Source organism: Choristoneura fumiferana, chromosome Z, assembly GCF_025370935.1.
Source record: "Choristoneura fumiferana chromosome Z, NRCan_CFum_1, whole genome shotgun sequence".
In the NCBI taxonomy this organism is placed as follows: domain Eukaryota; kingdom Metazoa; phylum Arthropoda; class Insecta; order Lepidoptera; family Tortricidae; genus Choristoneura; species Choristoneura fumiferana.
In genome coordinates, this window is record NC_133472.1 from 15350095 (window position 1) to 15368249 (window position 18155).

General features: G+C 36.5%; 2 protein-coding genes across 2 annotated transcripts in view; one reads left to right on the forward strand and one right to left on the reverse strand.

The window, feature by feature from the left end:
- LOC141429063 (beta-catenin-like protein 1) lies at window positions 1-5403 on the forward strand. The gene is made up of 13 exons (XM_074089233.1): window positions 1-306; window positions 383-589; window positions 790-936; window positions 1811-1942; window positions 2124-2283; window positions 2365-2456; window positions 2651-2782; window positions 2862-3010; window positions 3121-3296; window positions 3391-3557; window positions 4253-4348; window positions 4427-4523; window positions 5252-5403. The coding sequence occupies exons 1-13, from the start codon at window positions 277-279 to the stop codon at window positions 5350-5352; spliced, it is 1686 nt and encodes a 561-aa protein (XP_073945334.1). The 5' UTR covers window positions 1-276; the 3' UTR covers window positions 5353-5403.
- The window catches only part of Gclc (glutamate--cysteine ligase), a 27218-nt gene continuing 14455 nt past the window's right edge, over window positions 5393-18155 (reverse strand). The window contains exons 8-11 of the mRNA XM_074089148.1: window positions 14009-14206; window positions 12189-12356; window positions 10710-10891; window positions 5393-9840 (exon numbers count right to left, since the gene is read on the reverse strand). Of these exons, the coding sequence (XP_073945249.1) occupies window positions 9669-9840; window positions 10710-10891; window positions 12189-12356; window positions 14009-14206 (720 nt within the window). The 3' untranslated portion in view covers window positions 5393-9668. The remainder of the gene's footprint in view (window positions 9841-10709; window positions 10892-12188; window positions 12357-14008; window positions 14207-18155) is intronic.

An 18155-nucleotide genomic window follows, 5' to 3' on the forward strand; every position in this document is an offset into this window, starting at 1 on the left:
GTAACATTTTTGACAGTTTCTTGCTTGACATTCTTACTTATTCTTCTTGTGTGTTGCTGGACTGTGAAATTATACCGTTTTCGTTTGTTTGCGCGTTGGAGTGGGAACCGACAGGCGCAGGCAATCGTGTAGTGCGTAGAAATTTTGATCAATAGGTTAGATTTGGCGTGTATTGTTCTATTACGATACAATGCACGAATGACAGTTCGGGGATATTACAGTTTCTTAATACAAAGTTTCAACTCTTGTCAATAAGGCGTGATTCTAGACTATAAAATGGATGTTGGGGAATTGTTGTCTTTCAAAGTGAGTATTTTTCATTATTCTTCTAAAGGTCTGCTTATTTCTGATATTTGATTCAGTTGTTTTGTTTTATAAAAAGCCGACACCAACACCAAAAAGGCCAAATGAAGATGATAGTGATTACTCGGACGACGAAGGATCGCGAGCGCCGAAAGCACGACGAGCTAAAAAATCTAAGGGCGACTACCAACCCCTAGTAACCAGCACTGTCTTACCACAGGAGCCTATGATTACTGACAAAGAAAAAGAAGACATTCTGCGCTTTGTAGAGTCCGAAGCTACTGAGGTAAAATGCCATAGGTCTTTAATTGCAAAAGTAATTTACCGTTGTCATTAATGGACAACAATCCCTTAACAAATTCTTTGATTAATTTGTAACCTTTGAAGCAAAATTTATTACAAGTTTTTTTTGATTATCTTTTTATGTAATTATATTTGGTAGATATTTATTGTACACTGTTATATACTTAAACATATTGTTGATAGGGTGAAATACTTGATGAGAATGGAGTGAAAAAATTAGTCCTCGTCTTTGAAAAGAAAGCTCTGAGGAACAGGGAAATGAGAATTAAATTTCCAGATCAACCTGAAAAGTTTATGGAAAGTGAAATAGATCTACATGAAGCATTGCAGGTATGTGAAAAGCAAACAGAAACATCAGTACAGTACCTGGTAATAAAGATTGCACATCAGTTTTTGGTAAGAGACTCGGCTAATTTTGGCATTGTAGAGCGTTGTCACACACTGTTGGTTGTTATACAGGTGCAGTAGAGTATGGACGCATTTAGATTAAAATATATAATATAGAGTTGTTGAAATTCTTCACCTTTAAATTTTGTAATAGTATCTCTAGGAAAAAGAGGGAACCTTTAGACCAGTGGTGGGCAAACTTTCTTCATGGGGGGCCAGAAAATTACAGATATTTTAGAGGAGGGCCAGGGTTACACTGTTCTATTTTACACTTTTTTATGTTTTTGCCAAATAATGAAATGACATACTGTAGGATGATCAAAATAATAATTATTGTGGGCCATTATAGGTAGGTACTTTTCACTTTGAAGGAACGTTGGCGGGCCGGATTAAATCCCTTCACAGGCCATAAGCTAAATTGAATGTTTTGAAATTTTTTATTTACAATACTCTTAGAAAAAAATAGATTGTGTCTTCTAATCTACTCTAATATCTTTATGACTATGCTTTTCTAGTAGTTGCAACAGCTCTCTATAGATATCCAAAGTTCAGATGTCATTATTATCAAGAAAACCAGCATAAAGATTAAACATAAACTTTTTAATGTATGTACCTCGTGTGTTCAAAAGTTTTGAGACGAAATAAAAGTTACATAAAAAAATCAAAAATTAAGTTTTATTTATAAATTTTTCAGCTAAAATGGGAAATTATCTATTTTGAGCTACGAGTTTTTTTTAAAGTAGTGACGATATTAATTTTATAATAATGGGGTTAAACAGATTTTACTTTAGCATAATTGCAATATTTGTTTTTTCAGGATCTAAGTGCTGTAGCTACAGTGCCAGATCAGTATCCTCTCCTAGTGGAACTCAAGTGTATTAATTCTTTGTTAGAGTTACTCTCACATGATAATACTGACATATCCACCAAAGTAGTGCATCTGTTGCAGGTAATTGAAACCATTTAAATGAACATTGTAATTTATATAGCTAAGAGCACTGAAAACATGTAGAATTCTTTACATTTCATTATTTCATTGTTCTCCAGCTCTATAGCTTAAATTAAATGAATAAAAAAAATATTTCATTTCATGATTATGAAGTATGACAATGATTATTGTTATTTTTTAGGAACTGACAGATGTAGATATTCTCCATGAAAGTGAGGAAGGAGCTGATGAGCTCATCAATGCGTTAGTGGAAGCTGAAGCTCCAGTTCTGCTACTGCATAACCTTTCGCGTCTTGATGAGCAAGTGCCAGATGAAAGAGATGCCGTGCACAACACACTTGGTAATCAAATTTTATCCTGCTATTAGTTATTACAGGGAATAGATTTTCAAACCCATCTTATTAATGTTTTTGATTTTATAGCTATAATAGAAAACATGGCTGAATTTCGACCTGCAATATGTTCAGATGTTGGTAAACAAGGATTCCTGCTGTGGATACTTAAAAGATTGAAGGTAATACATAATACTGTTACTATTGTTTACCTATCTTTCGAACTTTGAAAATAATTTGAACACATATTTGCTTTAATTTAATTTATACTTTGATTTGCTTTTGAGTTGTTCATTTATTGCATTAAACAAGCAAACTTTTAATTTTGGTCCTTTCTATTACTAGTATTAAGTCTAAATTGTTTACTTGTTGACAGATGAAAGTTCCCTTTGATGCAAACAAACTATATGCAACAGAAATTCTATCAATTTTACTTCACACTGAACCTGCCAACAGAAAATTATTGGGTGAACTAGATGGAATTGATGTACTCCTGCAGCAGTTGGCGGTAATTAATGGTTGATATTATATGGTAATTTAATATAATTTGGGATAGCGTTAACATAGTGTTGATGGTTCTGGTTTAGTTCTACAAGCGGCACGACCCCCACGGCGCGGAGGAGCAAGAAGCCATGGAGAACATGTTTGACTCGCTGTGTTGTGCGCTGATGGAGTCCGCCAACCGCGACCGCTTCCTGCGCGGCGAGGGGCTGCAGCTCATGAACCTCATGCTCAGGTACTATACTAGCTTTTCAACTGGTTGACATGACTAATTCAGTTTTCAATCTTCAGTAAAAAAATCTAATTGATCGTTATTTTACCGAAAGTTTTAATCTTATCTTTCAGAGAAAAAAAGATGTCCCGTAATGGATCGCTGAAGGTGCTCAGCCACGCTCTGACCGGGCCAGATGGTCGTGATAACTGTAATAAGTTTGTGGACATATTGGGCCTCCGAACCGTTTTCCCACTGTTTATGAAAACGCCTAAAAAGAAGCGCCTCCTTACCATAGATCAACATGAAGGTATCCGTTTTGAATCTTTTGGAAATATATGATTGAATGTATGATAAATATATGAAAAAATGGGTGATTTGATTTGAATTTCTTTTGTTTACAGAACATGTAGTTTCCATAATATCATCTATGTTACACAATTGCCAGGGAAGTCAAAGGCAAAGACTTCTTGCAAAGTTTACAGAAAACGATTATGAGAAAGTAGACAGGCTTTTAGAGTTACATTTTAAGTACATGGACAAAGTGGATCGCACCGAAAAAGAAATGGAGGTATGTTGAATAGGGTCGGGTCCCGTTGGCCTTACTTGCATTTAGCCTTGGCGAGCAGAGCACCTTAGTTGTATTTTGTCCGGGTAGCAAAATGCCTTGGTCTGTAGAACGCCCTCATTGCTATTAGGCATAGTATAGACGGAGTGACTTGGCAGATAAAAATGGCGCCTTGACATGTTTTGCCAGCGTAGAAATTGTTCCCAGTTTAGTAGATATGTGATTATCGCCTTTACCCCTTGTTAGAATTTGCCCCAAAGCACCTTATACTAAATTTTCATACAACGTCGACTACAGCAGTAATTATGACGTTTCATCCACTTGCTCATTTTATTACTAAGACATTAAAAACAAACATGATATTTTGATTACACAGTCCTTAATACAATCAAGACCTTATACAATATTGAGTCATTGTGCCTACTTGTGCATTTCACGACCTAGACGTTTTGCAAAGTAAGTCTTCCTGAAACTAAAACAATTTTGTAACCATGGCATTATATAACTGAGTCATTTTGCGTACTTGGTCAGTGTACTACTAAGCCGTTTGCTCGCCAAGGCTAAATGCGAGTAAGGCCAACGGGATCCGACCCCTTGAATAATGTAATAAGTAATAAAATATTGACATTTTGATTGATTGTTTTGACATTTTGCAGCTCTTAAAGATTTATCATGGTTATAATGGTGTATTTTTACAGCAAAGTACGGAAGAATTAGCAGACGATGCTCAATACTTCAAGAGGCTTACTGGTGGGCTCTTTACTTTACAACTTGTTGACCGGATAATACTGGAGGTAGGTAGCAAATATTGGTGGTACATATCTCTGTGGGTGGACATTATTACCTACATTACTCGGCTCTAATGTTTGTAGGTTTGTACCGCGGGCCCGCCAACAATCAAACAGCGAGTGCAACGTGTTCTCTCGCTGCGAGGTGGCTCTTTGAAGATTATTCGTCATGTCATGAGAGGTAATAATTCATCCTATACCATACGATGAAATTTGCTTTTTAATTTGTTGTATATTAAAATTTATTTATTAAATAATATATTTTGTTTATGGGTTTTAAAGACATGAATATTGAACTTGCTAGAGACAGATACACTAATAACAATTACAGTTTTGAAAGTTATCAATTTTACAATGTCGCTTTTTTTAATTACCTTTGAAAAGTAATAAAGTTCCTATCCCTGTCCGTTAGTGAGTACAGTAGCCACTTGCTGGAAAGAATTTACTTTGACCTTTTCGCCGCCACGTCAAATACAAAAGACATCACCCATACGCCAGCCTTCTATATTACAATGTCTAAAATTGAACCTTAATACAATCGGACGAAGGTTGCTTTTGCATTGAAGTAATGGACGTATATATAGAACGTTGGCGTGGAACCTGCGGTGCGTATATATGAGTCGTTGGCATCCAAAACGTTAAAGCTTCGTTGTTTCATTTTGACACTATGAAACTGAGCTGCACAATAAATCGAGATTTATTTTTTGTCGAGATACAAGTCATTATGATTATAATTAAGAGGCAAACATTGTGTGTTTGTCTATGAGTAAAGGGTAACCTCTGGAACAATACAGAGTTTAAAAAATGAACTGATAGAAAGCTACACTACAGTAGGCTTTTCTTATCTCGAGATCGTGCGATGTTTCCATGTTACGCAAACGAATCCTGTAAAATTGGTTTGTGCTTCAGAATACGCGGGCAACCTGGGAGACCCCGACGCGGGCGAGGAAGAAGCAGAGTACTTGCGACAAGAGCAGCAACATGTTCTACAATTAGTTGATAAGTTCTAGATGTCTGGTCGATTTAATTTTGGTGTAATAAATATTAATCGGTAATTATAATCGTTTATTTTCTTTTATAATTAAAAATCATAACATTACAACAAATAACTTTATAATGGATTATAATTATAACTAACTTAACCTTTTTAAAATTAATATAATTATAAATAATAGAAAACATAAAAGAGTCCAATTCGAAAGTTTAGAGGCCGAACGTTGCCTACTAGCCTATGTTCCTAAATTATTCATGCCGACCACGTCAAGCGGAACTTTCCTGAATCCGCTTTTGCCAATGAATTTTAAAACAACCACACACAAGAAATCTCTCTCCAGGCGGTTACGTCTGGGGGGTATAACTGGACTGGAGTCATGGATACCGTAATAGTATGGAATGCGTTAGCACGCTATCATGAACAAAAAAGGCTAACGAAGACTTGGGGGTTTGTTAATGTATCTATTATGTCAGGGGCCAGCGTATCCAGTAATTAGTGGATATAACCACAGTGGCTGGATAGTTCATCCAAGTGGGCACACCATTGTCAAATATCAAGTTACGTAAAAGTGCTATGGATTTCGAGATAATATAATTAACTATTAATAGGCTACTTGACACCATCAACCAATTGACATAAGTATTTTTTTAAGCAGTCAAAACTGTAATAATGAACTGTGACGTCATTTATTAGCCAACTAAAATTATACACCAACAAATTGACATAAGTAATTTGGGGTTTTGCAACCAAGGTAGCCTGCATGTTACGACACTGTTTACGAGCAAGTGTGATTAAAATAAAATAATGATTTTTTTTTAGGGTAGGTACCTCCCATAGAAGTAGTGGGGGTGTTTTTTTTTGTGGGGTATCGTTGGATAGGTCTTTTAAAACCATTGGGGGGGTTGCTGCCTGGACGATTTTTCGATTCAGTGATCTGTTTGCGAAATATTCAACTTGAAAGTGCAAATTTTCATTAAAATCGAGCGTCCCCCATCCCCCTCTAAAATCTAAACTGAGTTGGGTGGAAAAAATTAAAAAAATCAGGATGGTAGTAAGTATGTCAAATATACAAAGAAAATTATAACGGCTAAGATTGTTTGCGAATTATTAGTAATTTAAGTAAATAGCAGCCTAAGGTATCAAATATACCTAACTTTGGCAGATTCCGTATACAATACGAAATCCTGAGAAAAATATTACTTGATTTTGTCGTAATGGCTACGGAACCTTATCTTGGGCGTGTCCGACTCGCTTTTGGTCGGTTTTTTTGTAGCCGGATAATAAATATAGTGTCCCAGGTTAACATTAAAAGGTTTTTAGGGTTTCGTACCCGATGCGTCCAAACGGAACCCTAATGCTGTCAATAGGGTCCGCACTGGGCGAGCCGCCTCGCGAGGCAACTCAACAGCTCTTCAGATGTCCCGCGTGTCTGTCGCCTGTCACTAGGGTTGCCAACCGTACTTTAATTATAGATATACTGTTGTTATATATTTAATTGTGTACTTACTGTTGAAGAAATAGCACGCATTAATACTATATTTCGGTCATGATTTGGGTTGGCTGTTTTTTTTTACTATACAATTTGTTAACGAAGACATCAAACAAAATCCCGACTTTTACCTATTTAACGTAAAGTATAACCAAGGTACCCACTTAAAATGACTCACCCAGCCCTAATTATATTAACTAATGTGTTAAAGAATCATCGCCTAGGGTTTTGGCCCATGACCCGTCCCATGATGCTTAGCGCAATTAGTGTACGAATCTTTGATCATAAAATATTTATTTCGATACAGTATAATTAAAGGCCTGCAAATAATTATCAGAGATATGAGTCTGATAAGAAATAGAATATTCAATAGTATTGCTTATCGGCGCAGAGGGCTTGAGGCTAGTTTCGGGCCTTAGGTCATAATAATAGGCTAATTACTTAGCGAATTAATAGTTCAAGTACAAGATTTTAAGTACCTACATCAAGTAAATGGCTCAGACTTGTGGTAAGTATGCACACGTCTTATATTAAATCCTAATTAAAGGCTTCGGAACTCTTAGGGGCTCGTTCACCACCCATTGAATAATTTTAACTGACGGATAAATGAGATGCCGTCTCCGTCTATTTGAACTAAACAAACAGAGACGGCATAACATTTATCCATCAGTTAAAGTCAAGCATTGGGTGGTGAAACAGCCCCTTAATTTACAAAATAACATTAAGGTCCTGTTTCACCACCTGGTGACTAACTTTAAGTGTCAGATAAAAGTAATGCCGTCTTTGTTTATTCGGACAAAACAAACAGAGACGGCATCACTAATATCCGTCACTTAAGTTAGTGAACAAGTGGTGAAACAGGCCATAAGTATTTTGGAAATTTTAACTCATACATAAGTATATATGTTAGTTTATTTTTAAATTAAGCAACATTTCTATATATTTGTGCACGTATTTATGTGACTACCTTACTAATGATAAAAACATTAATAGTTAAATTTTGTGGATGGGGCATGGGGCTTTACATTGTCATTAACATTAATCGTCAATACTCAGACATAAGCAAAAGAAAATCATTTGAGTGACATTCATAATTTAGGTAAATCACGTTTATACTTGATTTGGATAAATGGTGTCTTAAATATTGAAATTCCCCCATTAAACTATCTAAACATTTACATTTCTGTATTGAAATACAGTAGTCTAGTTTGTATTACAATGATAGACAAGTAAAATGTTTAAAATCCTTGAATGTACCAATTCTGGCAGCTGAAGTATGTTTACATTTAGTTAATTACCTAAACGTTTCAAGTATAGGTGTTCCGCCAGCTCGCGAACACAGAATTGTCTTATATATAACTTTACGATAGCATAAATCTCTCCCTGGCTTGGGTAAATTATAAAATTATTATACATCAGAGTATTTCCGATCGCGATTTTACAAATGAGATATCAGATAACTTAGGAACTTAATACGTTTAATTTTTTAAATAGTATACAGCATATTTTACGAATTAATAAACGCAAACGGTATTCTGAGAAGTTATTTTTGCCAACGTAAATGCGTCTAATAGAAATACATGCCGTCTGTCGTATAAAAACTAGCTTATGCCCATGGTTTCGCCCCGTTGCAGATCTCCCTTTCCTGTGGGATTCAAAGAGATCCGTAGCATTTTTATGAAAAATAAAGCTATTGCACACGGAGACATGTACAAATCGAAATAATTTAATTTTTAAGTTGTTTTTTTTTATGTTTGGAAAGTTGATACATAAATTTAGATTAAGTAATTGCAGATAAACATAGATTGCAATAATCTGGAATAGAAACAGTATTCTTTATAGGCATGGTAAATATGCTAATCCAAAATTCTCAACGGTATCGGCATCACAGTGGTTTTTTTTACCTGCTTTAGTAGTAGTGATCAATAAATACTAGAATAAAAAGAGGGGAAACTTATCACAGAAAAAATCCAATTACTTACTCCCGTAAAAATGTTAATGGAATAGGCTATAATATATTTATGTCAATGACTTAATACATTTGCTGTATTTTGCTGCAAGAGTATTTTGGATTCACAAACAATCTTATACCTAAAATAAAACTTATAGCGTATTTCACATGTATAAATTTTTTGAAATGAAACAGGATATAAAAATGTGTTTTCTTTGTCAACAATAATAAAATGCCAATATGAAAGTAAGTCCTTCTCCAATGAACAATAACACTGTCGTAGCAACGTGCATTTATAATTTTCAGTCGCAGTTTTGTTCTACAAACCAAATTATAAACAGGATTATGTTATATTAAATAAATTTTACGTAAAAAAATAACAAAAATTTTGAGAAACAATAATGATAAATGTCAACAAGGACAATATTTTTTGCTTATGATATACGTTAGTGCTGCGATTATGTAGTTTCTCCTTTCACGATAATTTTTGTAGTGTTCTGAGCGAGTTTATGATAGTAAGTGTCATTTACTAACATTTATGTAATTACATATTTCTATAACTTCGCGAATTTACATGAAGATACCTTGGTAACAATACGAATGCGCTTAAAATGCTGAAATAGTCTCTTTCAAATTTATACACACACAGTTTAAAACTATCGTTACAAGTAGCTGTGGTACATTAAAATGCAACTGTAGATACTTTACAGAAATATTAATAACATTATATAAAATAATAATCGATTACCTGAAAATATATCATTAAACACATGTAACACTAAGTAAGGCAACTCTAAAAATTAGTCTAACGGTAAGTACACCCCATACAATGAGAATCCGAGCCACGTAGAAGGCACAAAGCTCTAGCGCCTGCGAGCCTGCGGACGCTGGGCTAGGGGCAGTCCTTGTGCATCATCTTGGTGAAAGCTTTTGGAATGTCTTCATTGGTTTTGGACACGTTGCTGCTGCCCAAAAGAGTAGGAGCAGACTGTTTTCCCATTTGGATGTTATGCATCGTTTTAAGGAGATCGTAGTTTATCTTCTCAGTAACGACCGAATCCTTTCTGTAATCAAAATTGACCATTATTTTATTCTGACATTTTGCTAAACTCCTACTGTATAACTACTTATTATAGGCGAAAAATAAGTTACGATCAAAGTTGTCACTGCCCATTGACATCCAATCCATAACACCAACCACGCCTGCCTTCACAGTGGAGCACAGAGCGCAAGGTTGGCAGCGTAAGAGGGCGGAGCGTTAGGGTAGGTCGCAGACGGTGACTTAAATGGAAGACGCGTTTCGTACTAGCCTTACCATCCGAAATTTTGCAGTTGATAGGTACTACCAATTGGCATACAGTTACCAGAATTAATATCTGCTACAGCGAAGCGTGCAAAAATATCTGACACGTCCTTCCGGCCCTATAAATAGAGTCGTATCAGATATTTATGCAAGCTTGTTGTGTCAGATATTGGTGCTGGTGACTGTACCATTTATAGAATAGAATAAGCCTTTATTAACACACTTAGAGCAAAAGATATGATATTATTAATAAACGGAAGATATTTTCCACATTAAACTTATAACTATAACATAACTACGCGTGATAAATGGATTAGGCTATAGCGTTTATGAGCTGCGAAAACGCGATTCACCCATAGATTCTGTACGTCGTTAGACAGCTGTAAAGACACACCTCAGGGGAACGATTTTTGAAATGACATCTCTTGAATCACCATTCGAAAGTGGTGAATAACGCTGAATTTATAATATAACTCTATTAAGTAGTTGAAAATTGAAGCTGTACTCGTAACTATAATTATAAATTTAATTTAAGCTGTAGTTTTATGGCAAATGCACAGGTTTTTACCACTCTCGAATGGTATGTATGATAATGTGTGTTCCGCTTTATGCAAGTGGTGACGAACTCACTGGTATTGGGGATGAGTGGTGACGAAGTCGCGCATCCAGGAGGCCATGGTGCTGATCTCGCCGGCGGCGCGGCGCTGGATCAGCTTGAGGTACTGCTGCACGGAGCAGTGCGTGTCCGCGTCCACGTCCATGCCCGACAGGTAGGACTCGATCAGCGGCACCAGCCCCGGGAACACGCCCACCTGCACCACGTGGGTAACGTAACGTTATAGCCTCCCGCACTCATCGCTAATCACCCGCGATCACTATGGATCCGATTAGCATATTCTTTGCTAAATTGAAAATACAAACTGAAATATAGATGCACAGAAAAACCAGAAAAATAAGACCAGCACTGGGAATCGAACCCAGGTCCTCGGCATTCCGTGCCACGTGCTATACCGCTACACCACTGCTGGACAACGGTACAGACACGAATTTCCCCTATGCACCACATATCTCAGCTTGTTTGTTTCTTATTTAGCCACTTAAGAAAAAAAAGAAAAAAAAAAATAAGAAAAAATTGGAATTGAAATAAAAAATACAAAAAGATTCCAAAAAACCAATCTTAATATTCTTTGCTGCTTCGCGTCGCGTTCGCGTCTCATTCCCGTTTGATCTCGGTCTTTGTAAGGGTTTGCAAGAAAAGGTTTGATATGTTTTTCAAGCTGAGAATTACTCGCAAAGGTGGAGAGGCTATTACTAATCTAGAATAATATTGTAAAAATAAAATATTTGACTGTGTTTGTTTGTCTATAATGGGCGAATTTAAAACTACTGCACCGATTTTAAAGTGCCTTTACCTAAAGAAAGCTGTATATGATCAGCGAATACCATATAGGTAGGATAAATATATTTCATTCCAAGAGCTATTCGTACAAGTATTCTAGCAGCACGGTTGGACGGCTTTGGATTATTTTTGGTAGGTAGGTACATAAGTAGATGATTTTATTTCGCGAATAACACGCATTTTTTATCACGACATACGATATTCTGACAAGATTGGGATGTATGCATATAGAATAAAGAGATCTCAACTGCTTAGTCTAGGTGTTCTTCGTATGTACAGTCGAACAAATTGAATCATGACCCAGGGTGGAACCTTTGTGCTACTAATGCCATGTTAACATCTCATACTTTTGACAAGGAAATCGTAGTGAAATTTATTATTAAAAGGTTGCACCTTGGGTCATGATTCAATTTGTTCAACTGTACTTGTTCTTGTCTGCATTCACGATGTAATTTAAGCGAGTAAAGGCTATTTAAGTAATAGACAAGCTCAGGGACGAGGTGGAGAAACTAGGTCAGACACACACACTTTTAGAGAGTAGAATTTCAATGAAAAGATCCTGGCTTTTCGCAGAAAATATTTTTCGCAAATTATTCATTTGCCAACTGTTTCATATGGACGAAAGATTATTTTTTGTGAAACTTTAAACCATTCAGGATATATTTCAAGACTATCCTGTAGAATCCTATAGGTAAAGTAAGGATGTGCACCTTTCCGTTGACGATCTCATCGACGGTCATTTCGGCGTAGTTGTCCGCGTCGGCGCGCGCGGGCGGCGGCGCGGCGGCGTCGCGCGGCGCGCCCACGTCCCGCCGCCACCAGAACTTGCTGCGGCGGCACGCGTCGCGCCGCTGCGCGCGCTGCATGTTCTCGTCCACCTGTGTGCACACGCACTTAGAGCCTGTCTGTTTACAACAGGAATGCATACGTACTTTTATTCCATTAAAATCTACAATAAATTACCCGAAAGCCTTAAGCAGAGTAGTGTGCACGATTTTAAAAGGAAACCGGACAGGTACAGTCAGCATCAAAATTAACTGTACACTTTCGTACTTTGTCGTTTTACAGCCACGTTCTAAACGCCATGCTAGATTGTTATTGCGACAAAGTCACAAAGTTATCATTGATGCTGACTGTATTTACTGAAACATTGTTTTTATTCAGTTAGAGAATTTTTGACATCACATCATAGTTAACTTAGATATTTAATAAATTGAATTATATTGTAATGTAATGTTGACATTGTTTTCCTAGTTATTTTTCAATTTTTATTATTGCTTCTGTTTTATTATTATTCTATGATTTAACACTATCTGACACTTGTATTTTCTATTATTGCCGTGAATTATATAGTAGAATTATTAATTAATGTGTTAATTTGACACGTTGCAAGATTTCGCGGCAGTATGGGAAAGACTCCAATACTTTTAGAACTGTTTATTGTGTACCATATTCTCTGTAGGTAAATAAATATATAATAAGGGCCATTGAGACACGACTCGCTCAAATCATAATAGATACGCATGAGTGTCTCAATGGCTGATTATGAATAGTTGCATACATTACTTTTTCTACGAGCTCAAACATAAACAATTAATAAATAATGAATACTTACATAACAGACAATAAATGATTTTTTCGATTTTAAAGGTAGCAAATTACTGCTCACTTCCATTGCCGGCTGTTTTATTTCTGGCGGCGTCATCATTTCTGCATCACTTAATTCCCCAGTCACGCATTCTCACAGATAAAAAGTCGTTTAAATAGTGATTAACTCTTTTATTTCTTTTAATTTTCAAGAAGTCCGTGCAAAAGCAAAACAAATCCCGCTATTTTGAAACATTATTTTTTCACTAATTACAACCTTAGAATGGACCCGGGAGCTTTTTCGAATACAGCCAAATTAAATAATGTTGAAATATTAAAATTTAATAACTGTAAAATGCATTTATTGCCCGTTATGAAAGTATTCATTATTCAATAATTGTTTATGTGAACATATTTTAATTAATCTTTAAAGTTGATTTAACAATAATTAAGTAAATAAAATAGAATGGTTGAAGGTTTTCTTTTTTTGTTTTAAATCTCGCCATTTTCAGTGCGAAAAAGAACACTGTGAAACGTTTTACAATGAAATTTTAAAGTTGCGATCACACAACGCATGCACCTCATCGGATTACCGATAGCGATATCGTTAGCAGTACATTGTAGTACGCGAGTTACTCGGCGGAAACAATTTTCGAGGTTATCCAGTCACGCTAGCCCTTTTTTCGAGACAAACTAAAACATTTTCAACATTACATCTACAGCTCATAACGTGTCGACTGTCTTTCGTTCCGTACCAGGGACGGCAATATGCATATGATTTTTTAACAAAAACTTTTTTAACTCTGTAGCGCCGTGTAAAATTTCTGCCACAGACCGATTATCCACCTACTAAAAAAAAAATAGATTTTTCCAGAAACATGTGTAATTTCTATTTAATTACAAAAGCAATGGTAAAACATAATCATCGAGGAGAGCAACTCACCTTGCTAATAGGCATAACGAAGTTAAGATTGTAGGAGAGTATGACGCGAGTGAGCAACACCACGAAGCAGACGTAGGCAGCGTTCTCGAAGTCCGTGAGTTGCGCCTCGCACGGCCGGAACTCCACGCGCCAGCCGATCGGCGAGTTCGGCGGCGGCGGTTTGAAACGCATCGTCTGCCAGTTCGTCGACTGGATGTTCTAGAATACACATAATAATATTTTTTCATTCACCGTACATACTTTTAAAACGTGCATTAAAATCATGCCAGTCAAATGTTGGTACTCACATAATAAAATAAAGAGCAGGAATACAATTTTAAAAAATTAGGCGCAACAACTATGATAATAATGAAGAATGTTTTATTTTAAGATCATATCAACTCTAAACGCTCACAGTAATAAAAGAAACACGATATGACCTATTGTGACCTTTAATCATATACAAATAGTTAACCTTTTACAACTAAAGCACTGCACCAAATTGGATGAAATTTGGAATGGAAAAAAAAGCTTGAACTTCATAGCAGGAACTACGAGTAGAATATTTTTAAACAGGGAATGAGAGTGGAGTGGATGAGTTCACGAAACACAGTTATTAAATGTATAAATGTAGCAAGGTACGTATTAATATTGTGTTATTTTGTAAGTAAATTACGTATTTTTCTATTTACAAAATAAACAAAATTATGACTTCATTTGATTACTTCTTTTATTCATCATCATCATAATTATTACGACTTCACAAAAAATATTTTGAACCCCTTCTTCTGTGACCTTCTAGAGTCCAGTGTTATCTTGAATGGACTATACATACAAAATTATCTACTACTACTGCATACATTTGAAGGCCAGATTTTCGCTAGATTCGCCGCTCAGTATAGATCAAACATAAAATGAAATGAATAAGTATAACTGACTGTCTCATTAACTCATACCTAAGTAAAATAGTCTCATCTTTTGAAGCCGTAAAACTAACTGATATTGTACCTATCCTAAGAGTCGTAAATTAATTTCTTGGTCGACTGTGTATACAAGAGTAACTTTTGAGAGCATTTGAATGTTGGTGGGAGCTGTTGCTTTTAGTTCAACTTTTACCTATTGATAAGTAAAATATTTATTCCTGGCGACACTTCTAGTAAACAATTTACTCAGTCACCAGTTAAAAATAGTCGGAAACGTGACATCATTAACCTCCAAAACTGCACCGTCACTTTGTCAGAGAAATGAATGAAACACTTAGCACTATTGCGCAACTTTGTAGTAGTGAATCAGCTACGCAAACCGCTTGGGCCCATATAAATAATATAGGTGGAGTTAGTGCCCTCAAATTAATTTCAACGCATAAGCTCGCATTATAATCTAATCTCTAACAGGCGTTACTCAGACACATCTGTTGTAGCTTAAAAATATATTCAGCTAGCTATATACAAAAATTAAGTGTCATTTTCTCTTTTCGTGCTCGTAAAGTTGGTATTTATGCTGGGTCTAGGCGACATAAAATGACTTTTTATGCTCTAGTGCATAAAGTAAAATCTTCGTCTAAGTCCAATGTAATCAGGTATCAACAGCCACAAACAGAAAAGTTTCTATATATTTTTTTAATAATTTTTAGTTTACGTAATACTAAAAATCAATCAAAATAAACCAATAAAACTAAAAAAATATAATTATATAGCAATGCATGTAAAATAAAAGGTACCTACCTAGTAAGTGAACAATTGCTTCCACTATTGCTATTTAATTTCCTCTCACACGAAGTGAAAAGCAGAGTGTAAAACTCGAGCATTAAACCCATTTTCCCCTCGACGTGTCTATCTACCCTCGCCGTACTGGCTCGGGTGGCTATATGAACGCCTCGGGTAAAATGACTCGTTTTATGCTCTTGTTGTAGAATCGACTATTAAACCGTCCGTACTATGTCCGTACTACGTCCAGCCGTCTTAGAGTGAAGAAGTAACTAACGATAAGCACTTTCTCACAAACTTGCGCATTTATAATATTACTAGCCTTTTTACGCGGCTTCGCTCGTGTGAACTATAAAGCGGCGTACGGATTGAGCGTACATTGGCACGCGTAGTCGGTTACGCGTGTCCTGGAACACCATATCCGTACTTGCAGCTACGCGTACAGTAGCTAGGGGAACGCGTTCCGCGCCAGCTCGGCTCGCAGCGAGCCGCCAGCCATCTGTCGATTTTTGGTCGCGCGTCAAAGCGGTCGCAAGTCACAAGTCTATTCTATCTTGTAGGTTTATTATTTAATGCGCGCACAGCCGTTTTTGCCTTATTAGCTTGTTTTTGCCTTATAAGCTGAATTTAGACGGCAAAATGCATTCTCAGTCATTGACTGAGGCTCGCAGCTCTGTGGAGCTCGCGTTCAGGTTCGCGGCGGTCCATACAGGTGCTGTACGCGTATCCAATGTACGCGTGGACTGCGTATCCCGACTACGCGTAACGCGTAAAACAGGAACGCACTGTCCGTACGCAGCTTTAGATCTGGCACTTGAATTGAAATTTCGCGAGTTTACTATTTAAATTCTTATGGGTATTACTAAAAAATAAACAGTTTTGTATTTATAAATTTACAATTATTGATTACAATTATGTATGTACGTTAGTCTGTAAGGTGTTAATTGTATGGCCCAACAAGTTGTCCGAAATAAATAGATTTATTATTATTATTATTTCATTTAAGTTTCATTTCATGTATCTTAGTTGAAAATAAAAAATGTATTTATTCCAATACCCAGAGCTAGAGCTAGTTAGAGGTTAAGATTTTGGGATTTAAAATGGACCCCGTGAGAACACCGGGATAAACCGTATTTTTCAGCCGTTTTAGCGTGAGAATAACAAACACACAAACACATAAGCACGCGCGCGCGCGCGCGCGCACACACACACACACACACACACACACACACACACACACACACACACACACACACACACACCAGTGCCGTAGCTATCGTAGGGCCAGGTGGTGCAGTGCACCAGGGCTCATGAGCTCAGGGGGCCCTCTAACCAAGGCTTTGACAAGAGAAGGGCATAAAATAAAAAAATAAAAAAAAACTTGTGAGCAGGCTCGAGCTAATTTTTTCATGTTTTTGAAGGCCATAAATTACAGCTAAAAGAAAAGAAAAAGAAAGAAAGGTAAGAGGGGGTGAGAAACCGGTTCTTTCTCTATGCACCGAGGCCGCTTGTTCCCCCAGCTACGCCACTGACAGACTGACACACACACACACACACACACACACACACACACACACACACACACACACAGACTAATTAATTAGCGACGATTTTGTATACAAAAACTTGAACATGGCACGAGTTGGAGATTTATAAAAGTTAAGTAGTCTCTGAAAACTGCAATAAATGTATGAAACAAGGTCAAGCGTCACGCGTGTCAAGTCCGATGGATAACTCTTTAACCAATAAGTACAATGTGTTATTATTAAACTACTAGCTACAATGAAAATTGACTTTTGTTCCAGACCACTTAATTTACATCACAAGTTTAACCATCTACATATTGTTATAAGTTATAGCGTAGTGGTTGGTTAGAGAAGCAACCACGTAGGTTGAGGTTTTTAGTGCGATCCCTGGGGGACGGGGTCGAATAAGTTTTAAGAAAAACGAATTGATGGACACCTATCTTTTTTTGAAGTCTATTAAAAGATACGAATGGTTGCTCTGGAGTCTTGGATGTATAATACACAGCTTTGCTTAATCTGGAACCAGGACAGGTGTCCATTGCTCTAAGATAGGAATTTACTAATTTATCTATTGACATAAACCTAATAAATAGTAACTGAAGACAAACTAGTTAGTGCCGTGTAGGGAGATTCTCAATCGAATAGTTATTATTATGTATGTGTTTTGCGTAGCGTATTCCGTGGCGTGTCAATAGGATGACAAGAAAAGCATAACGATACTGGTTTCGGTCAGTGCTTTGTCACTCCATATGATATAGTACTTTCACACTACTATCGCTGACTTCTTCAATTGACACTCGAAAATTAGTTACCGGTTCGCTACAACCAAATATCATAATGCCATGTTCTAAGTAAGTCGTAATGTTAAAACAGATTAGTATCAAAATGTAATAAATCTCAAATTTATTTTCCGTATAAAAAATGTCATAATTACCT